Source organism: Syngnathus scovelli, chromosome 5, assembly GCF_024217435.2.
Source record: "Syngnathus scovelli strain Florida chromosome 5, RoL_Ssco_1.2, whole genome shotgun sequence".
Classification (NCBI taxonomy): domain Eukaryota; kingdom Metazoa; phylum Chordata; class Actinopteri; order Syngnathiformes; family Syngnathidae; genus Syngnathus; species Syngnathus scovelli.
In genome coordinates, this window is record NC_090851.1 from 8,991,558 (window position 1) to 9,014,825 (window position 23,268).

A 23,268-nucleotide genomic window follows, 5' to 3' on the forward strand; every position below is an offset into this window, starting at 1 on the left:
CACAGTTGTGACACTTGAATAAAGCTGCTGTAATGTGCTTCATTTATTTAGATTCACACTGTAACTTAAAGGTGAGAATTATCATGGCGTTCACAGTTTAAATGAGAGTTCGTATCCCGAGGTCGTTGCGTAGTTCGGTGAAAATGATTTAATTCGGTAAATAAATGATGCCGAAATAACATAATTCACTCATTTACAGTCAAAACAAATACTGCATGCTGAATACGGAGCATCATGTCCTTGGCACTGACCTCCTTCTATACTGGAAAATCAGATTTAGCTTTGCATCTAATTCCTTTCCAAAACCAAAGAGCAGCTAAGCCACATAAAACTCCCAAGAGTAGAGTAGGCGCTCCAAGCGCCAGCGCCACAGTGGTCTCGGCCCCCACCGCGATCACCATGCCAGCCAACACCAGCACCACGGCGGCCGCTGAGGCCACACGGATGTTCCTTCTTTTCGACTTTTTCTTCTTTTCCTTCTCTCTCTCTTGCCTCTCCCTCTCCGCATCCCACACTTTTCTCTCCTCCTCCTTCTTCTCTTCCTCCTCTTGTTTCTTCCGTTCTTCTTCCTCTTTGAGCTTGCTTTGGGCTTTCTCATACATTTCGTTTGTGTAATGTTTCCCGCCGTTGTCTTGTATCATTTCCTTGATCATGGTAACAAGCTCTTTGACCTGGACTCGATCATCTGCGTCGTTGTTATTGAAGGCGTGATATCTGCGTCCGAACGTGATGGAGAGTCTACGCAGCTCCTTGCACTCCTTTAGGGCGTTGTCAGCTTTGGCCTGGTCTTTGCATGTGAATAGCATGATGGTGTACATGGATGCATCATCGCCAAAGTTATCCTGGATCCACTTCACAGCATTTCTCTCCTCCTCGGTGAACCTCACGCCAAGCCTGATCACGAGTAGGAAGGCGTGAGGGCCCGGCACCGACATCTTGACACATTCTTCAATTCTTGACTTTAATTCTTCCTCCGTGATGGCTGTGTCAAACAGGCCCGGTGTGTCAATGACCTGCACCGCGGTGCCATCCACTTCCCCGCTCTGCGTCTCACAGTGTTTGGTCACCGACACCGGGCTCGGATCCTCTCTGAAGGCAGCTCGGCCAAGTATGGTGTTTCCTGTTGCGCTCTTCCCAGATCCAGTCTTCCCCACTAGGACTATTCGAAGACCTCCAGACAGATCTACAGCTGTAAATGAGATCACGATGTAGTCATTAAGCCTGACCATATCTTTCAATTTACAAGGCTGATTGTGATTTTGTATAAACAGCATTCTAGCTGCAACTGAAGAATTAGGTCCAAAAAGTATGACACAGAGTCCAAAAAAAATATATATATATATAATAAAAAAAAGATAATAAAATAAATAAAATAATATTAAAAAATATATACATTATGACCATCTGTAAAACAAGAGTAATACATTTCTATAATTTTACTGAACAGTTAGAATGTAATAAGATTTCACTTTAATACTTCTCCAACTGTGTGACTCAATATAAAAACTGTGATGCGGAAAAAGGTGGAAGATAGTGTGAAGTTAATCTATTCAATCTACTAAACTACAATGATTGCAAGTACATTGTACAGCCTGGAAAGCAACAAGCAACATTAGTATGTGAGTATTTAACTTGAAGAAATTGATTGATCAACTTGGGACTCACAATAATCATAAAGACAAAGGATAAGGATATAGGATAAGAATACCATCAACGTTATGCAGACCACACCCATCGGATCGAGGTAGAGTTTTCTGCTTCTTTTCTCGCAACGGTATTGCTGAAAGGTCAAATAATCACGTAGACACACCAAGGGAGATGCATTATTCATCATTGTTCAAATTTCTGTTTCTCTGTCTTGATTATCATATCCAAAGTACGATAGAAAGGGCAGCTAACCATCACACAATCAATCTGTTATTTCTGATCAAATCTTTGTCTTACCTTCTGCCATTACTTTAAGTTTAATTTCCAGTGAGCCAATCTTCCTCCAGATTTGAATTGAGATCAAGCCAGCTTTGCCCGTTTGTTTGACTGGCAAACTTCTGGAAGCCCGGGATCAGCACAGGGGCTTCCTATTTCCTTGTATTGTCTTTAAATTCAATTTGAGACTGAATCCCCACATTAGCAGTCTGGCGCGCTCTGTATAACATAAGAGGGTTGGAGAATCAACATAACTTCCATATTTTGATATTATAAAAGTAAACACATGACCAGCACTCCTCCTCTTCAACTAATTAACATTAGTTGATTTGACTTGTCCTTTTGCTGAGCCGGTTTGTTGCGAGGGGAGGGAGAAGACATCACATCCTTCCTTTGGTGACTTCCCCTCCCCTCAAAAGCCAGACATTATAATATCTTCACTAGAGCCTGGAGTGGCCCCTCGAGGGCATCAGGAGAATTCCCACTCAGCTGGGATTTTGTGCTTTTCATAGACCTTTCTGAGATGCCGCTTTCTCGTTGCAACGACATTTCTACTGGGAAACTCTATTGTTCATCATATTTTAGAATTCTAGGCCGTTCTCATGCAAAGTGTGATATACAATACACAAAAATTACATGATCTTGTAACACTGATTTTTTTTTCTCATTTTTGTGACCGTCTCCCCAGTTTCCAGTCACCTTAGAAAGCATCATTTCATTCAAATTCAACTTTTAATATTAGGGGACGCCCAAGGCTTGTAAAATCCAATTTATTTGTTTCCAATAGCAGCACATGAAGGCCTTGGTAGTACAGTACCATACTCTGAAGCTTTTCAACACCTGTACTTTAATCTACAGTCGATGACTGAAAAGGAAAATTCTCACTAAAAGCAGCCCTAAAGTAGATTTGTTTCTAGTACAGTTTTGTTGTAAAACCCAATTAGGTTTTGTATTTATTTGTGCTACTGATTACAATCAACACTCCCAGTAATATGCAACAGCATCAACAGCATCTTTAATTTGACCTAGTTAACTAAAAAAATGCACATAATTGTACAATAAAAAAAGCAATTGGAAATTAGTATTAGTACAACCATGTGGTATAGCAAACACACATTGCACATAATTGTATAATAAAAAAGCAATTGGAAATTAGTATTAGTACAACCATGCAGTATAGCAAACAGACATTGACCACAAGCAGTAATTAATAAGATAAGATGAGTGGGTTGGACACTGACAGGTGGCAGGCTTATTTGTTTACGTATGTGCTTGTTCTTTGCTTCTGATTGAGCTGCCCTTTCATATACTTGCGTGACTAGTTGTCCACATATCTCTGTTGAATGATATCTCCCAGCTGCTGTGAACTAGGGACTGAATGGACTGTTGACAAACACAACGCCCTCACAATGATCCGACATGCTAACATTTCCACCAGATGTCTGATGTCATACCGAGATCCACACTGACTAAAAAGCGGTTAAGGTTATGCTCCATCTGTGCTATGTCTGTGATACAAGTATATATTTAAATGGGTTCGCGCACCCAGAAGCAGTCAACACAATATTTGTTTGGATAATTTCCTGTTTGTACAAGCTCAAGAAGCATTGTATTTAGAAACTGAATTTTTATGACAAAATGTATTGATTTTTAAGAATTATATTATTAAACATGGGCATGGATAATCCAGCAGTGTTATATTCTTTAATAGAAAGAACACACTGATGAGCTCAACAAAATCAAAACACCTCAAAAAAGGAAAAGACAAATAGTCATTGCTCAAAGAATCATTGCATTATTTCAGCAGAAAAATGAGCAATAAAGCTTATATTTTTCAATAAAATCAATAGCTATTTTTATTGCAAAAAAAAATAAAATGGTACACGCAGACGGACATATGGATGGACGGCCGGCCGGATGGACAGACGGATTGATAGATGGATAGCTGAATGGTAGAAGGGCGGAAAATCACAACAGCTTCAACTAAAAAGTTAAAAAATTACAAAGGCACAGTCCAAGCATCGTTATCATCATTTTTCTTTTTCCATCAATGAAATATAATACAAGACTGAACTGAGCATGAATTTCTCTGAGTATCTGAGTTTGCCATATGTGGCATCAATCAGTGAAATTTGATGCTGCATATTCGCAAACTGTTTACCTTGTGCATTTCCGACCCCACTATGGGAGAACACAGTGTGACTTCTCATTGTTTACAGATGACTGTTCACCTGTTCAAATGTGTGTGGTTTTGTCCGTGAGTACATAATTGACACTAAAGTGTGCACTCCACCTTACTCTAGGCACAATATGTGTCTCTTAAATAACTAAAGATCACCTACCACTAAAATGAATGGCTGAAACCAGTCAATGCATTTTTATGTTTCCATCAATGCAGCTGCTATTACTATTATTTATTTATTTATTTAGATCTAGTGAATACGACGGGCCGTGATAATCATGGGAGTTGGGATTAATTGTTGTATGGTTGTATGAATTTTACAATTAAAATCAATTAACATGACTAATTTCATTACGCGGACTCATTGGTTGCTGCAAGCTGCTCTGAATCTTCCTCAAGGGAAAAAAACTGAACAAGAAATCATGATTAGTGTTAAGTCGACATCACACCAAAGATGTCAGAGTCGAGTAGTTAACTTGACTAAGATTTAATTGCATACTGGTTAAGAGTGGCTGTAGGAACACAAGACAATTAAATGACTGGGCAATCCTATTTCTTTGTCACTGCTGTTTTTATGTCCTAAAACACAACATTGTCTTTATTTGTTGAATATAGTGATTTTTTTAATTTTGTTTTTATTCACTAACTTGAGCTTTTTTACTATACGGGCAACCTCCCCACAATATCATGACGATTATTGCATTGTGATCCTATTGTGACATTTGAATATAGGTCGACAATACAAATAAGGCGACAAGTCGACTACTCTGTACAAATCCTAACACATATAAACACAGAGACACACAAAGAATAAGTTGAAAGGAAAATAACAGACTTCTTCAAAACTGAGAAAAACACAAGATTTATTCTAATTTCATGTGACGTGCAACCAAGAAAACACACTTTCTACATAACGTCAGAAATAAAGTTTTTCATGTCAGAGGATTTTTTTTTTTTTTAACAGTGTGTTTGGTCTCTCACTGTATCTGACATCTTTCTTTTGTTTTGCCGGTCTTGTGTGCACTTTGTGGTCCAGTGACTTGTCGTAGCTCAGCGCTGAAGCTCGGCCTACTGGCCAGCGGGTACAGCAGGCCGCAGGCGTCATCGTCCCCCATCAGTTGGACTGGAAGGTGACCGGTGCGCATGGCTTGATATGAATGGAGTGATAATTTGCGGTGTTGTGACGGTCCAGTTTCAGCCGGAAGCCCGCCTCGCTTTGCCAAAGCCTCAAATACTTTCTCCAAATTGGTGCTGTCCTTTGCTGAGGTTTCAAAGTAGGCACAGTTTTCACCAAGAGCACGGAGCACCTCTGCACGGGAGACTTCCCTCTCACCTTCCTGGAGATCGACTTTATTAGCGCAGACCACTAAGGGGAGCTTCTGCTGAGTAAAATTGTGTGGGACTTTAGTTAGTTTGGATTTGGCTGCCAGGATCTCCCGTCTGAGAGCGCACACTTCTTCAAACGAGCTTCTGTCATTCACGCTGAAGACAAGCAAAAAAATGTCCCCTGTAGAAACAACAATATGGATTTATTACTTTCAATTAGTAATTTACACTTTTCATCATGGGTGTCAAATTCATTTTATGTGAAAATATAGCTTGAAACAATACTTCCTTGACTTCTGTTCAAATCTAGTTACACATATGTGATATAGTCAAATAGAAGCGCAATTATTTAATATAAAAATGTAATGCCGCATACTCTAGTCGCATGCCACTGACTCTACCCTTCAATTCCTAAAACGGCAGTTGACAACAATTTCCTAAAAAGACAAGATTTACACTGTTGATTCTGTTCATTTTAAATGTGATTAAATCTTTGGATGTTTACACAAATACCAATCTGTTTGCTTGGCATTGTGTTCACTCAATATATTAAACAAAGAATGTAAAAAAAGAAAGGCAGTACCTATCCAAGTGATTTTTGGCACAGGGTACATTACAGCATAGCAATCAAATGAGAGATTATCATGGCTGCTGTGAGGAATTGTCACTTTGTCTGAAAATGTTTATTTATTCATTAGAAATATTTCATTCCATCTCTGTAAGACAGCAACCTGCTGTGACTGGCAGAACGTTTAAATGCTCGTGTATTAGATACAAGATCACCTTCAAAAACACCTGTTGTCATTCATACAACAGAATAGCCTCCTGCAAATGTTTAAACAGGCTCAAATTGTGAGTAAATTAACACGAAATTTCAGAATTCACTTTTGAGGCTGATTTTTACCATGTATGAGTGCCTTAATGGGGAAATACGACGTGCAATATGATAAATAATATACGCACCAGTAAGGATAGACAATCGCCGCTTGGCTGGGAAGTCCCTCTCCCCGGATGCATCTAAAACATCAATTTGGTAAGTTTGCCCGCGTATGCGGAACAGTTTTCGGACAAAATCCTCGGACGTGGGCTGGTACTCCTCCACGAATCCATCTCGCAAGTACCGCCGCAGGATGGAGGTCTTGCCGACTCTTGGCGCGCCAAGAACCACGATGCGTTTACTGTTTTGAGGCTTGGTAGAGAATGAATGCTCATGTTGGGGTTCTTGACCTATTTGCCGTCGCCGCGTTTGGCAATGAAGAAGCAAAGCTGCCAGCTGGTCTAGTGGGGAACTCTTGCACATCTCACAGTTAGTCGGCTGTCTCGTGGTCGCGCCCGGGCGCGTCTTCTTGTCCTGCCGCCACTGAGACGTGGCTACTTTAAGTATCCCCAAACCTACTTTGATCCCCGACGAATTGAGGTTTTGCGATGCGTTTTTGTACGCCAACAGGACTTTGGAGGACCCAGAACTCTGTGCGTCTCTGCTGTCAATGAGCTGGGGGCTATCCGGAGAAGAGCATATGCAAAATTGCTGGTGTGTCTTTGCACCTGTAGATATGCTCCCAATTTCCATCGTCTCTGTAAAATGTTCTATCCGTGTGTGAAAGAGCGTGCTAATATTTGGCTCCGTGACGCCTCTGTTCTGCTCATTTATAGCCTCAACCACGTGATCCATCTGCGTGCGTCATGATGCTCGCCGGAGTGCGTTTTTCACCAAGCACTCAAGACCTTTTGAGTGATGTTCTGAATCTTCTGGAAAACCTGAATGATATCACTGAAGTGACTCATTAATATTTAAATTCTCTGACGAGCAAATTGATTTTTTTTAAATTATATTAATTTTATTTAAAGAATAATTTTGGCCTGCACAATAGTGTGTTTTTTACGTGTTTTTGCAAAATATTGGTGATTTCTAAAATTGCAGTGTAACAGTAACAGGTGACTGCATTTCCCAATGAAGGACCGCTACGATTTGTAATTTACATTCTCTCGTCACACTCACTGACGTGTGTCAAATATAAGTGTGCTGCAGCACTAAGCATTACGGTAAACACGTGCACGCAGTTGCTAAGTGCGTTTGACAACAACCCAACATGCGCAGCTCACTGCCTGACGACGGCAAGTATTTGAGTGAAAACTAAAGAGCAGAGCTATGTTCAGTAACTCTGCTTGTTTGCGAATTGTTTGTATGGGTGATGTTTTTTTTTTCTATTTTGTTTTAGAACGTATATCCCCGTGAATAGTTATATCCAATGCATAAAGACGTCATTGAAACGATCAGCGTAATAATGACGCAATCCAAATATCTTTCCTGCACAGTAACGAATCCTGCAATATGTTGAGTATCCGTACATGTGTCATTGATCACTTTGGAACGTTGCTGGGATACATCAGTGTATTTACCATCTTGGATGTGGCAGATCTTGCCAGTCTAAACTATTGCATGAAGTCGTGAACTCTATAAAGCATCTTTGTACATAGTAGTGATGTTATCACAATTTTCAAATATTTTTTGTGTGGTGCTACATAGAGGAATGGGTAGAACTACACAAAGATAAAGTGCTACTAAACGTTTGCCAAAAATTGTGGTTTGTGAGATTTTGATGATCGATTCCAGCTGACTACTGTTTTTGATTTTCCGTTGCAGATTCATAAAACAGCAAGCCACAAACAACAGACAACAAGCCTATGGCTCATGCGTTCAAAAATCAGGCAGCAGATGCGAGCAAAAACACTCATCCACTGACTCGGCACCTTGCATCTCAATCTTTGATGCATTTAGGTGTGTTGTGTTCACAATGGCACAATTCTCAGCACGGATGTTGTACTTATGGAGAAAATGTGTCTATTCTGCAAAAGGCATGTCTTCAGCGTCTGAAGGCCTTCAGTACGATGACAGTGGGATGCTTCTTCCTCATAGCATCCTGGGTACTTTGGATGGCTTTCGAAAGTACCTGGAGATGAGAGGAGAGACAGAGGTGAATTCTAAATGTTACTTTTACATTTATACATATTACATTTATAAATATATCTTTGCACGTCCTTGCATGAACTGTTCTAAAATTATTCAAATTATTGTTTTTTTCAATCTTTGTATCCATGTTAAACCTCTTCCAGTTGGTTAAAAAAATACCCAATTCTAGAAGAGACCCTCCATCCCAGGTTCTGAGGATGCATCCTCCTGAGGGAGTACACAACCAGCAAGATGTTCCTTCAGGCCAAAGAAACATCCAAGCTAATGCCCTGCAGAATTGGGATGAATACATTAGGCAGCGCAAACGACAACAGAACAATTTATCTGGTGAGCTGATTATAAATATAAATATATTTCCTGTCAAAGCGTTTGGTGAACTCGTGGTGTTTTTTTTATTTATTTTGACAATCCCGTCTGTCTCCAGGACGCCTCCACAGACCAGTAGAAAATTTACTGATGAACCGAGATTACCCTTTCAAAGAACTAGAGCAGCAAAGAGAACTTCTACGTCGAGTCTTGCCACTCGTCCAGTCAGGATATGTATGGCCCAATTTTTTATCTGTTTTGTAATCTGGATCTGTTTAACGTCACTTGCCAAATAATAAAATATAGAGATTTATTTTGACTGTCTTGATAGGATCTTCAACCTCGTGTATTTTTGCTTCAATGCCATATAGGGGGACCGTGTGGGAAGTGAATTTTGGAGTTTCCCCCAACGGTATGGAAATGAATTAAGTGGCATCAGAGCCACTCTGACACAGACGGAACGAGGCATTCGGAAGCCTGTCACGATTATTGGACAACCACACAGCATACTGCAGGAATCTGGTAAAGTATCTCACACACAGAGTCACACACACACAAACACACACACATGCACACACTGCATAAAAACAGATCCAAGCAATGCGAGTGACATACTGCGACGAGTTTAGCGACACCTAACGGGGGTAGCTGAACATTGCAGTATAAAAAATATTTCAGTTAAGGAGCTTCTAGATACCGATTTATTAACCATAACAGAACCATAATAATGAGTCTGGTGATTACTGTTATTTTTGAGCAACTGTGTTATAAACCTGCATTTGGCATTGCAATTATACAATAGTGAGTCTTGGACCTGCTACCTTCCATTCCCAATGGCTGACATAATGTAGTGGCTGAGCAGTAATACACTCGGCCAAAGCCTTGTTTATTTATTTATTTATTTATTTATTTATTTATTTATTTATTTATTTATTTATTTATTTATTTATTTATTTAATTTTATTTTATTTTTGATTTATTTATTTAATTTTTTTATCCTTCTGGGCAATGCTTAGGAATCACTTGTGCTGAGTTGCTGTATCCAGCCTCTCAGATTGTGGACCCAAATAAGGACATGCATCAACGTGCACTTCAAGAAGTCCTGCAGGGCTTGGAACTCAACAAGAAGGTAATGCAAATTAATCTATGCATTTCATCCCCAAATGCGTTTTCTATATGTCAGTCTGGTTCACCTTAATATATCAATGCAATCTTCTCTTCTGATTTGGTGTTTTACTTTATATGTACATAATGCCAACTTGAAATGTTTAACATTTAAAGTGATGCTACTAAAGTCTCCAAGAAATTTCAGTGTTTGCATATTTCATTTAAAAAAAATCAACCACAGAATTGACACAAAAATATTCAAGTTCTTACATATGCAGTGAAATTCCTTTTCTATGTGTTACGGATGTCCAAGTGTGCCCATGCAGTACTTTTGTGCAACTTAATTAGTTTGGCTGAGACAGAAGGGAATGTCCAAATTATCAAAAAGATTTGTTGATTGGCCACATTAGCCGGTCCCCAGCTGAGGTATCAGAACATCAATGTTCTGCATTATAATTATGATATCAGCAGGGGCAACCAGTTCCCAATTACGCGAACGTACCAGATGCGCATTATGGACTCATTTATTCATATTCCACCCTTTTCAATTATTTGTGCTGTTGACATAAGCAATTATATCAACGTGTTCTATTGAGCTATGAGAATCTTCTGAAACACCAGAAATGATTGCAACATGGTGAGACCACAACTTCATGTGTGGTAAAAGATGAAAAATTATTGAATCCGTAATTAGACCTGAGATTAAAAATAGGGAGAATTCTGAGTCAAAAAATGCCCATACTTTATACAAAAGGCATGCTTAGAAGGTAGAGTGTAATCATTTAAATAATCTGAATGTGCCATTTTAATTTTAGGATCTCAGTAAACTGGAGGTAATTGGTTCCAGCGTACCTGTTGTTAAAGACTCCCACGATGTACTATTGGAAGAAGAAGAGAACGATTCCGAGATAAAAAATGAGAACATGTGAGTAATGTGTGTCATCAACTGCGAAACAATCCTGATGTCCAAACATCGCTCGAATTGTGGGAAAATTGTTGGCTTACGTTCAATATAACAAATCAATATGTAATTAAAATGATTTAGAAGCTAATTTTAAAGATATTATTTTTGTTGAATTTCCAATGTGATATGTAATTTACCACCATGCTGAATATGGATTTCATATAATTTGTAGCTCTCTTCACTTTATGTGCCAATACCAAATATTTGGTAATAATAATAATAATAATAATGACTACCATCCTCAAAAATCTGATTATCAGCATTTGTATTTTTTGTTTTATTTTCTTCCAGTAAGTCACTGGAAGATCAGTCTGATACTCTCCACATTCCTGCCATGATGTTCGCTGGTCGGCGTGCAAACTGGACCGGAAACACTTCCAGTTTGCAGGTAAAGAATGGCTTTCTTCTACTATTGTGAGTATATTGGTAGTTCTGTCGAATGTCTCCTACTTTTATCAAATCCTATATGTGTTGACCAGGGAACGGTAGGAATCAGCACGACAGTAGTATTTGAGGCTCCTGTCGGGGAACGAGTTGCGTCTCAACTAGAGATATCAAATGTGGGCTGCACAGCCCTCCTCTTCAGCTGGCAGCAGCTTCCTCGGCAGCAGAACTTCTCAAAACTGCAGTCACATTCAAGCCGCCCACATTTCTACTTCGACACCTCCTCAGGTCATATCATCACTTGTTTGATGGACACTACACGGTTACAGAAATGTATCTTTGAGAGTTTTGTCTTGACGTCAAAGCAAGATTCAAATTGCTTAACTTTCCATCATTCTTCTCTTCCATTTAGGGGTCATCCTTCCAGGTGAGACCTTTCAAGTGGAGTTCATATTCAAGTCCTCAAGGCCAGGCATTTTAACTGAGCAGTGGCAACTCAAAACCCACCCTTTGCTGCTACAAGGAGCCTCAATTCAGGTCACACTGAAGGGGGTTTCACTTTTGCAGGACAGAACAGCAAGTCAGAGACAATACATAGAGGTATGATCCACACTGTCAGGGGAACTAAGTACATTATTTTACTTTCTGGTATACTCAATACAGTGGCGCCTTGAGATACGAGTTTAATTTGTCTGAGAAGGAGTGGAATGCAGAAAAAAAACAGTTGTTATTGTTGTTGGTGGTGTGTCTACAGACGAAGCTGGAAGAGACAGCTCGACTGGAAATTTGCCGGAGGATTGTGTATGAGCTACTGCGGGGAATTCAGACTCCAGAAAGGTCCACCTCTCCTGCAGAGCCATACACGGTATAAAAAAAAAAAAAAAATCACCTCTTCATCTAATTTATTAGTGCATAGCTATCTGATGATCTTGAACTTCTCACTCATGTCCCTACACTATAAAAATAGTTATGTTGCCATGTTACCTAACTGGGTTGATTGAGAAGTTGATTAAATTGTTTAAAATAGGACCTAGCCAAGAGTCTTAAATGACCCAATTACAGAGAGATCCATCATGAAAAGTGTCATTTGAATGATGATAATATGATAATATGACGTTATTTTGTGTGGTTTTGTCCGTGAGTACATAATTGACGCAAAAGTGTGCACTCCACCTTACTCTAGGCAAAATATGTGTCTCTTTTATAACTAAAGATCACCTACCACTAAAATGAATGACTGAAACCAGCCTTAACTAAACTTTACGGCGAACCCATTTTTATGTTTCCATCAATGCAGCTGCTATTACTACTATTACTTATTTATAAAAATATTATTTATTTATTTATTTATTTATTTATTTATTTATTTATTTATTTATTTGTTTGTTTGTTTGTTTGTTTGTTTGTTTATTTGTTTAGATCTAGTGAATTCATGACCCTTTATCCAGTCAAGCTTGCATTTGATTCTTGCATCATCGCGACATCCTGATTCAGACAGGTTGTTTTGGTGAATTTTAGTCCAACATTTTATCCTTCTTTCTATTTAGTTGCAGTATATTGATCAATCAGAGGAGGACCTAAATAAGCTTCTGCAAGAAATGAATCCAGAACACATCTGGGACATCTCTGATACATCCAGACAGGTAGAAACATTATGTGATAATGTCCTTTAATAAGACATATTTATATCCTCTTTATGTTTGCTGTGCTTTCTTTGCCCATTAAACCATTTGAGAAAATAACACAAACTTAGACTGACCAATAGTATAGTTTTGCAAATAAATTGTGAAATTGAGCAAATTTTCACACAGGAGGTTTTAGCCCAATGCCAGCAATTTTATATTCAGTGTTTTTTTTCCCCCTCTTTCTAACAGATGAGTCACAGGTAAGCTACAACCTACTACTCTCAGGGGAACTATGGTAACAGAAAACTAAAGATTTGGAGCTGCATTGGTCAAAAGCATTTTGCTTTAAACTGCCTCAAACAACACTGTTTCCAATCTCCCAAATTTACTTAAGCGGTAGAAAATGGATGGATGGAAGTCACTCAAGATCTCTAGTTAGAAACAGTTCACTATTCAGTTAGTCGTCATGAATATAATTATTTTTTTGACAGGCTGATCCTCTGGACGATGAAACGGACTCTTGGCGTGCTTCGATGGACAAGCTCAATGATGATGAGCCAGATGCAAACTGTGATGACACGCAAGACAACACAATTGAATGATGGAATGAATGATTTGGGTGCATCAGAAATAGAATGATAAAAGTATACTGGACTACAGTCATATCTCTGTTCAACTTTTGTTACATAAAAATATAGGGCCAACATCATTTTGGGAATTTCAATGTCTTGGTGCATCATCTGATATATTTATCCATTTGTTTAAACCAGGGGTGTCAAACTCTTTTTTTTTTTGGCGGGCCGCATTGTAGTCATAGCTTCTTTCGGAAGGCCATTATGACTGTCAACCCAAATAAATGTATGAGCACCTCATATTATATACAGTAAAAGCCACAAAACAAACTGACAAATAAATTGTTTTCAAATCAGATGAGTAAAACCGGTCAAATATTTAAAAAAAATATATTATCAAAAGTGAAGACAATTTGCAATTCTAGTAATGACACACAAATTCGCTGTACAATTTGTCTTCGCGGGCCACATAAAATGATGTGGCGGGCCGTATCTGGCCCCCGGGCCTTGAGTTTGACACCTGTGGTTTAAACACTGCAGGACTGCAATTTCTCTTTAAATTGTGAAGGCTCAAATATGGGCCGGACCGTGCTCCTATTTAAAGCATCATGATCATGAAGTGTATTAATAAATCTTTCAGTTCTCCCAGTGATGATCCTGGTGAATCCTGACTCATTCATCCTCGCAACAGTCACGACTGTGGGCCGGTGCAGCGCTGACTCTGCACAAAGTAAAACAGACGCCCCCTTCGCACTCCCCTTACTCCACGCGTGTGTGGTATTGGTGTGTGTCGGTGAGTGAGGTGGGGAAAGGCAGTGGGTGAGCTTCCTATGCGGATTTTACTATTGACTCCCCGCCCGGCTTCCACGCACCAAAACCGGGATTTAGACAGTCCGGGGGGGTCTTCACCTGGGTCGGCATTTGTTATCAACGCTGCGTGTTTCACTGTGGTCACGAGGCAAGGGAGGACATCATCTTGGACCTGCAAGGGGGAGAGGCAGTGCGGCGAGGGAATGAGCAATGGGAAAGGTAACCGGAATGAGATTGATTGATTTGTGCTATCGGGTTCATTTATTTGCGAATAGCATACGTGAATTGTATTTATTTACATATTACGTTACGCATAGTCACTAACATTGGAAGTAAAGCTGTTTGTATGAGGGGGCGTGTGTTATGTACGTGAGGAGGTGGTGGTGGTGGTGAGGGGGCGCCCTGAGCGTGCTCACGCATGATGAAGACCTACTATGGACGCCCTCGGCAGTCGCCACCTGAAATATGCAGTAAAGAGCTTCTGCTTTATACACGCGGCTCGCTGTGCAACGTGGTGACGTAGGCATCAGTTCCTTCATGGACTTCATCATGCGAAATGGGCTGTGGCAAGGATGTTTGTACAGTCACATGTAAAGGTCACTGGAAGACTAAGAAGAAAGAAAAAAACAGATGCTACCATGAAGACAATAATAGTTTTGGTTGAGCTTGCCATGACTATTTTTCATGTAGATCAGCCTTTCCCAAACTTCAGGCATTGTCAGGTATACAGGCTGGAATAAAACTCTTGAATCTTGAATATAAGCTACATAGTATCCACCATCAAGCAGTGGCAACTTCAACAGAAAGGATAATTGACTATCCAATTGGCTGGTGAACTGTCCATGGTACCCCACTTCTTGCCCAAAGTCAACTGGGAAAGACACCTGTTACCTGTGACCTCAAAATAAAGACAAGCAATATTGAACATGTCAAGGATAGATTAATTGTTTTGTATTCTGCAGTGATGTTAAACTGCACTGCATCATACTCATTGCTATTTATAACAATTTACTTACCCTATGAGAAGGCAAAACAATAAACATCATGATCATCACATACTCTATGATGCAATTCAGTTTCAATACAAGCATTGTTACAAGCATGTGAGCATTTGTGTCACCCTGGGTGAATGTGACAATGTGATTAACTGGTGACCAAAGGAGGATGTAGTGTACCTTTTGCATAAACCCAAGTGGAATAGGCTCCAGTTTCTGCAGGAACAGGATAAGTGTGGATGGAAGAATAATGCTAGTTTTGTTGATGTTATAGCAAGCCAAGATGTTTTTAAGGGAGTCCATCTTCCCAAGAGGAACAAAATTCTGTTATTTGGGGGAAACCCAATGGTAAATGAGTCGGATGAGAATGCTCCAGGTTTCTCAACAGGCATTTAAGGTAACCTTGACCAAGGTATCTAATCTAACTTAGTTGGTGTTGTGACTGCTGCAAAACCCAAACAGTGCTCAACTTTGTCACTCATCATGTCAGCACTATTGAGTGAGCAGTTTTGACGACTGTCATGACCTCCTATGTCCAATCTTGAATAGTACATGTAAAATAAATACAATATAATCAAAACTGATCTTAATTGTTGTGCATCAAGTCTACAAAGTGCTAACTGCAATGCCTATTAAGCACTGTCAGTGATGCCAAGGCGTATTTAGCAGAAAGTTGATCCTTGCGGGAGCCGTGCCCTTCAGTGCTTTCCGTTTATGTATAAACAATGAGACCACTAAAACTGCCCTCCAAAAGAGGACTGACTTAGTTAGGTTCAGGAGGATAAGTAGACTCACATTCTTTTCACAGGAGCCCCTCATAATCAGGTCCCTTGTTCCTGCCTTCATCATTTTCGTAGAGAAAAAAAATATGCTGTGCACTGACCTCAATAAACTAAGCTATGAAGAAGCTTCATCAGACACCTGATTGCCAGTGCTTCTGACCTACTTCCTCCTGAGTGTGCACCATATGTGATCCACTCATTCACCTACTACTACCATCAATTATTGTTCCCATTGCTTTTTGAGAATAACCTGTCCAATTCCACATACGTGGGGATGCTGTGTAAAAACAAATAAAAAAATCTGACCTGAAATCTATATTTGACTGAATATAATCCAAAGAAAAATCCTACACCAGGTCTCCTGATAAAGGAGGAGCATTCATTTGCTCTAGTTGCTTCTTCAGTCCCTTTTCTCTTTTTCAGCTTCACCTGTTGAAGGCCTGCTCTTCACTTACGATCACTCTGACTCCTCCATCACCTGTCAACATGACAACCTCAGCCCTGCGTAGGCAGGTGAAGAACATAGTTCACAACTATTCCGAAGCGGAGATTAAGGTACTGTGTGGTCTTTGTGTGTCAGTGATGGAGGATGAATAAAAAAAGTGAATGTTATGCTTCGGAGCAAAGTGCTAGTCATTGTTCTTGTCTTGTCTGTAGGTTCGTGAGGCAACCTCTAATGATCCATGGGGGCCGCCATCGTCTCTCATGTCAGAGATTGCCGATTTGACCTTTAATGTGGTGGCTTTTGCTGAAGTCATGGGCATGGTGTGGAAGCGCCTCAATGACAGTGGCAAGAACTGGAGACACGTCTACAAGGTGAAAGACACAGCTAACTTGCATGTGTTACACTTTACGGATAGGTGCTGCTCATATTTTGGTCGCCCACCAAGCAACACGGGGGCAGGCAAACACTACACTCCTCAAAACTGAGTGTGGCTATCTATATAAAAGCTAGGTTTTTGATTTAGCCCTCATATCGGATCATTTTTCTCAGTGTAAGGAGTAAGTGAGCTCCAAGCTTGTGTTTTGCTTCAATATCAGTCTCGTGAAGGTGTAATGACATTGAGCAGTGTGTATTTTGACTTCAGTCCCTGACTCTATTGGACTACCTACTTAAGACGGGATCCGAGAGAGTGGCTCAACAGTGTCGAGAGAATGCATTCACTATTCAGGTACGGCACAGCAACTACAGAAATACTAACGCAGACTGTACTGTATGTTAACAATTTAAAACAACCTGCAAAAAGTTAATGACAGCATTAATACATATGAAAAGTTATTTCTAAGAATGTTTCTAAGTATTTATTTTTTGATTGTTTTTACAATCGTGCCTTACAGTTTTAAATCATCACTGAATTTGTTTAAGTAGGACCCCAATTATGGCGATATCATGAACCCATTGAAAATCCATCTACTGTAACCATGTACAAATAAACCAGAGGATTGTCTTTTTCTTGGTTCAGACGCTTCGTGATTTTCAATATGTTGACCGTGATGGCAGAGACCAAGGGGCCAACGTCCGAGAAAAATCGCGCCAACTGGTGTGTCTTCTCCGGGATGAAGACCGTCTTCGTCAAGAGAGAACTCAAGCTCTGAAGACCAAAGAGCGAATGGCCGGTGGAGCTGGTAGTGGCGGAGGGGCCATGTATGGAGGAATACCCTCATCCTATCACCCGGGCAGGCGGACTAGCCAGCCCAGCATGGCGGCACTCTATGGGGAAGAGTTAAGCCGCTCCAGAGGTTCTCCATCCTCCTTCAACTGTGAGCGTTCAGTCGATTCATTACACTGCGTTGGGGTTTTTACGACAATAGGTCAGCATCACTTTGCTGTCCCAGAGCTTCTGCTATTGCACACACACCTATTTGCTTTGGCCTTACACCAACACACAAACCCATACATATCACCATGGCACCCTCCTTATTGTCCCTCAGCAGCCTCAACTTCATCTCCTCAAGATGCCTCTGAGCTGGAACAGGCTCGACCACAAACCACTGGGGAAGAAGAGCTTCAGCTCCAGCTGGCTTTAGCCATGAGCAGAGAAGAGAATCAGAAGGTACAACAACAGTACACCTACTCCAGATGGTGCATTAGCTATCATTGATCAGTTCAGTTATGCTATACATTTTTTTCCAAATGGACCACACTTTATCTTTGTCAACCAATTTTATATACTTTAAAAAAATATTGTACTGTATTGCATTAATCTGTTCCTCTCCCTAACAGAATCTCGGTAACATACATACATTTTACTACAAAAAATAAAAAAATCTCTAAGCTACCATTGTGATTCAAAATCAACCTACGTGATATCAGCAAAAATAATTACAGAGTTAACTTCATGTATCTTTCACAAAGAATCTGATGTGCTCACTGATGATGTCAAAGATGCCAACCCTGCAGGAGCGGCGCTGTCGCCACGGAGACGTGTCTGTCCTGCAGAAGGTCGTGATTGAGAGCAGGAGAGCGAGCCAGTCAGGGACACAGGAGGTGAGTAAGAAAACATTTGTGCATGCTTTTCGTGTGGGCGTATATCTATGATTGTGCGCTAGCATATTTGTTCACTTGTGTGGACTTGGGTGGTAGAGAGTGATACGAAGCAAAAAGACATACATCAGCATAATGAGAGTGAAAGGTGGGAGAGGTGAAAGAGGTGCAGCTGAATGATAACACGTTTGTCTTGTCTAACCTTGAGGACAACGTGACATTACCCGCAACACGATCTCCTTATCTGGTTGCACAGAAGCCCCTATTGTCATTGGCCGGTTGGTTGGCAGGCCAATTAAAGTTGCTTACTGATGTATACAACAGTTTATATCCGTCCTTCTGTCATTCACATGCATGTACATAAATACTGTACATTAATCTACTTATGATAGCCATTATTCTGAAATTGCAAGACTAACCCATCTTGCATTTTAATACCACTTTACATTACCATAATTGATTCTTTTGTTTCAAAGTGCCAGGAAGAATATGGTGAATAAATGAAGGTGTGTTTGATTCACTGCATTAGGAAACACCCACACAGGTTTGAAGCTTAGTGTTGCCACATGACTTAAAACACTCTGTTGGGGAAACTGCAGTGCAGTAGAGGTGTTTGTTTTAACACAGCACTTTCCAAGTCTCTTAATGAAGTAAGTGAGGAATGCGTCGCTCCTTTGTCCCTCGGCTTGTACTGCTGCAAACATCATTACGCTGTCTCTTCATGAGGGAATGCCCAATTTTCCCTTGATAAACAATCAATCGTTGGGGCTTCCAGCAACAAAGTCACCTTATGTGCTCATCTGCCTCCTCACTGCAGATGCATGCCTTTCTATTTGACTGCTCTACAATAGAAAGTTTTAATTGCAGTTGGATTCCAATTCAAATACAAGTGCGGTTGTCCTTACGTCTTTATATGAGCACATTGATGACCAGTCCAGGGCGTAGTCTACCTTTTCCACCAAAGTCAGCAGAGGACTTCAGCTCTTCCCTGAACAGGATAAGGGGGATAGAAAATGGATGAATGAATGTATTTGATTTGAATGCAGGATTTGAGTATTGAAGGGTTATACATCTCAAATGTCATTCCATTTATTGACTCTAAACCAGCCAGTAGGCTAGAGTCAGCACTATATACAACAAATAAAAAATATTTATATTTATAATAAATAATTTATTATCATTATGAATATTTGATGAGATGATGAAGACGATCCTACTTCTCCCAGTTTGTCATCTTAACTTTGTTATGGTCTTTAATAGAGTCCAATATTTGTTTCTCAAAAAGCCTCATTGTCATCTGACCTGATCATGCAGCTTGTTATGTAAAATTGTTATCGGGATCAAATTCAACTTCACAATTTATTGCTATTGAAGCATATAATGAATCATAAATTATGAAATCAGCATGACTCGGACGTTTTTTAAAATATTGTTTGTTGATCAATTCTCATTTTGTACTGTGTTTATCGCTGCACTAAAAGCAAACCAACATGCAGAATTGCAGTAACTACATTTTGCATATGTTCTCTTCATGAATTAAAAGCATTTTAGGCTTGCACAGAAACTACAAATCATCAAACATTGTGCACAAGTCTATAAAAATATATTTGATTATATTATATATTCATACCATTTTATTTCTTCTATAGTCGACAATGCTGGACCTTGTAGACGTCTTTGGTGCATCCTCTGAAAGGCCACCTCCGCCTGGTGACCCCTGGGACGCTGCCCGGCCTTCCTGTAACATCACTTCTGACCCTTGGGATTCTGTAGGTGAGTGTCCTGTCATGTTCACACAACAGTGAGAGAGAAAAGGGATCATGTTTCAAACATCACTACACACGAAGCTTGCTTTCTCCATCGTCACAGCCGTCCCATCCTCGAACGCTGCTAATCCATGGGCCCCTTGGGCCGACTCGTGCAGAGAGCCATGGGAGGCGGCGCCCACTTGCAACCCTCCAGTCAAACACACGTGGGAAAGCTCAAACGAGCGCGGTAATTTCCAGAATCACTGGCTCGTTTGCTTAACCTTCTTTTTATTTGTTCTACTATCAAAGTGTATTTCATCAATGAAACATGGTTCATGCAGAGAGTAATGGGACATATATGGAGAGTCCACATGAAACGGAGAAGCCTCAGCAGGATGTTCCTCAATTGTCTCCTCCTCAGCCAGAGAGTCAAACAGGTAAAACAAGTCACAAATGTACAGTTTGTGTCGTATACAAATTCATCAAGTGTAGTATTTACTCTCTATTGCAATTCCACAATGACTAATCTCTGTGCAGATTCTGAAGGACGTGAGACTGAAGACATGTTCTGTGGAGCAGATGATCCATTCAGAAATGAAGCTCCGGTGAAACCTCTGCTAAATGGTCGGGACTCTGACAGTCCAGAGATGTTGGATCCGTCTCGACTCGCGCCGCCTGTAAGCACTACGCCACGTATGTGTCAGACCCCTGAAGCCTTTCTTGGACCTACGGGGGCCTCATTGGTCAATTTGGACACACTGATACCCCCAACTCCGCCAAGCAAGGCGCACAACAACCCCTTCCTCTCAGGTAATAGCTTCGAGTGAACTTATGAGAACAGAATCGAAGTTTTAGATTTCTAACCAGTGAAATGCCCCCACCCGCAGGTCTGAGCAGTCCATCTCCTACCAACCCCTTCCACTGTGACCAGCCTCGCCTTACCCTCAACCAAATGCGCCCATCCTCGACATCACCGCTGCCCCCGCACATGCTGTCCTACAGTCCGTCACTTCCACTACCTCTCCTTCACAGAGGGTCAACCCTTCCCTCTTCGCAGACCCAGCCTCCCGCCAGACTTATGGACCTTCCCTCCAACCTTCTCCAACCAATGCTCCCCCTCCCTTCGCAGCCCATGGCTAACATTCAATCCCAAGCACAGACACAGAGGCACAACCCGTTCCTCTGAGACTTCATTTGCTTTTGCCATTTGCACACTCTGGACTATAACTTGAGCCTGAACCAGAGTCAAGATCTTATTAAATGTCTGTCTGTGTGCACACATGAAATAGATCAAACATCGACTGGAAATTCAGCAAGCCTCATGATATTGCAGGAACGTTTTTGTCGAGGTATCTTCAAATCTAGTATATTACAGTGCACTTCTGTTCCTGTCCATCTAATGTTCACATTCATCAAAATGCTTATTGCAGCATTAAGAATGCTATGGTTACAATAGCAAAACTGTCCATTGATAAATTGTTCACTAATTTGACAGGTTGGGCTCTGTATTTTCATTGCTAGCACAAAGCGCTGTCTAACTGCACACAGGTGGAATTTTTTTTTTTTTTTTTTTTGTATTATGCTTGATCACACAAACAGAATAGGCTTTGTGCTACTGTGCACTGCTGCGAGGGAAGCAGGTGACTCCCAGCCAATCCGAAAAACTCCCTTTATTAATGCATTAAATTCAGCAGAGGGAGGCATGCATCACAGAGAGAGGTGTGCACGCGGTCTACCTATATGAGGAAGGACTTTCTGGGGTGCAGACAGGAGATCGATCTCGCAAAGTATATTTACAGTTAAAGGAACCGCAAGAAGATCTCTTGAGGATGATGTACTGGGCTGCACAATATTTGTGCCGTGCAGTCAGAAGGATGTAGAAAATATCTTCAGTTTGACGTAACGCAAGATTTATTTCCCTCCTGGGCTGAAGATGGGCTGACTCAATACATATGAGGACAGAAATTTGTTACAAATATCGTATATTAGAACACCAAATAAAATGCTGGAATGCTTATTTAAAAATGACAACATAAATCAGGAAATATTTCACTGTGTAGTGATTGAATATGAGTTTCACTTTTGAATTAAATACTGAAATAAATTAGGTGTTCCTCATAATTTAGTGAGATGCACAAATAAATAAAAAGTCTGACACTGTCCAAATACTTCTAGAACCATACTCGTTTTTGTTTTAGTACATGTTTACACATGGACAAACGTGTTGGTAGCATAATAAAATAAAACCCACATTAAAAATACCTTGGCACTAACATATGGATGTTATGACAAAAAAAGCACTGAAATTTAATAATAAATTTAGTTTTGCTCGGTTTTATAGATCTGCTATCTTGATGCTTCCTCGGTGCCCATGATAATAACAATTGCCTTATTGTGGACACAATACTTGATAGCAGCCGGAGTTCTTGACTCTCAACTTGCTATGCACCAAGTGTCCGTTAGATGGCAGAACTGATCCCATCTACAGATTCCAAGCCTGTGCTGCTCATGATCAAGGTGGACCTTCCCTGTAGTGGGTTTTATCAGTGTGCCAATGAAGCCACAGAGTAAACATACAGTAAAGCCCTCAATTATTTTGATCATAGCATGTCGAACACTGAATCTATATCTGAATATCTGCTGAATTTGGTTGTATCTATCTGGAAACGATGCAAGTAAAACTAGAAGTTGCCTTAAAATTAAACATGCAAACATGAACATGAGTTTCATATCTGGTTCTCTCCTTCCTGTGTAGGGTTTGTAAGTTCTCCTCTTTCTTGCATGTTTTTTTTTTCAGGTCCTCCAGCTTCCTCCCTCATTCTAAGAAAATGTTTCCTAGCTTAATCAAAGACTCTAAAATTGCCTGGAGATGTGAATACTTGATTGTCTGCATATGTCCCGTGACTGACTGGCAACCAGTTACAATGGACCCCATCTCTGCATTTTACATTAAATTGCAAGAGATTACTGTATTACGCAGTGTCGTTTCTAAAACAGTGAGTTTAATTGCTTCAGTGTTTTGTAGCTCACTCCAGTCACGCTTTTAAATGATATTTCAAAGTAAATTGCATAAATAATACATCACTGC

General features: G+C 40.3%; 4 protein-coding genes across 12 annotated transcripts; 2 read left to right on the forward strand and 2 right to left on the reverse strand.

Moving 5' to 3' along the window:
• Positions 1–19: 19 nt before the first annotated feature.
• On the reverse strand, positions 20–2,365 carry LOC125968836 (GTPase IMAP family member 7). 2 transcript variants are annotated; one of them, XM_049720281.2, is made up of 3 exons: positions 1,945–2,360; positions 1,709–1,780; positions 20–1,189 (listed from the first exon to the last, which is right to left on the reverse strand). In XM_049720281.2, the coding sequence occupies exons 1-3, from the start codon at positions 1,952–1,954 to the stop codon at positions 258–260; spliced, it is 1,014 nt and encodes a 337-aa protein (XP_049576238.1). In that variant the 5' UTR covers positions 1,955–2,360; the 3' UTR covers positions 20–257. The 2 variants fall into 2 exon arrangements, with proteins under 2 accessions (XP_049576238.1, XP_049576239.1); XM_049720282.2 differs by lacking the exon at positions 1,709–1,780 and having other exon boundaries at positions 1,945–2,365.
• A 1,243-nt stretch (positions 2,366–3,608) lies between these two features.
• On the reverse strand, positions 3,609–7,043 carry rasd2b (RASD family member 2b). Its single transcript, XM_049721263.1, has 2 exons — positions 6,395–7,043; positions 3,609–5,612 (listed from the first exon to the last, which is right to left on the reverse strand). Exons 1-2 carry the CDS (start codon positions 6,999–7,001, stop codon positions 5,083–5,085), a joined length of 1,137 nt encoding a protein of 378 aa, XP_049577220.1. The 5' UTR covers positions 7,002–7,043; the 3' UTR covers positions 3,609–5,082.
• Positions 7,044–8,080: 1,037 nt separating this feature from the next.
• On the forward strand, positions 8,081–14,008 carry mycbpap (mycbp associated protein). The gene is made up of 13 exons (XM_049720814.2): positions 8,081–8,210; positions 8,288–8,406; positions 8,546–8,729; positions 8,827–8,942; positions 9,080–9,230; positions 9,725–9,837; positions 10,631–10,740; positions 11,071–11,167; positions 11,259–11,451; positions 11,576–11,763; positions 11,918–12,028; positions 12,711–12,806; positions 13,280–14,008. Exons 1-13 carry the CDS (start codon positions 8,117–8,119, stop codon positions 13,388–13,390), a joined length of 1,683 nt encoding a protein of 560 aa, XP_049576771.1. The 5' UTR covers positions 8,081–8,116; the 3' UTR covers positions 13,391–14,008.
• Positions 14,009–14,138: 130 nt separating this feature from the next.
• epn3b (epsin 3b) lies at positions 14,139–21,672 on the forward strand. Of its 8 annotated transcripts, none has more exons than XM_049720808.2 (12): positions 14,140–14,389; positions 16,371–16,502; positions 16,605–16,763; positions 17,036–17,119; positions 17,411–17,759; positions 17,880–18,001; positions 18,304–18,435; positions 20,082–20,205; positions 20,302–20,427; positions 20,522–20,617; positions 20,718–20,990; positions 21,068–21,672. In XM_049720808.2, the coding sequence occupies exons 1-12, from the start codon at positions 14,381–14,383 to the stop codon at positions 21,364–21,366; spliced, it is 1,905 nt and encodes a 634-aa protein (XP_049576765.1). In that variant the 5' UTR covers positions 14,140–14,380; the 3' UTR covers positions 21,367–21,672. The 8 variants fall into 8 exon arrangements, with proteins under 8 accessions (XP_049576762.1, XP_049576763.1, XP_049576765.1 ...); XM_049720809.2 differs by having other exon boundaries at positions 17,883–18,001; XM_049720810.2 differs by having other exon boundaries at positions 14,141–14,389; positions 17,883–18,001; positions 18,349–18,435.
• The last annotated feature ends 1,596 nt before the right edge of the window (positions 21,673–23,268 follow it).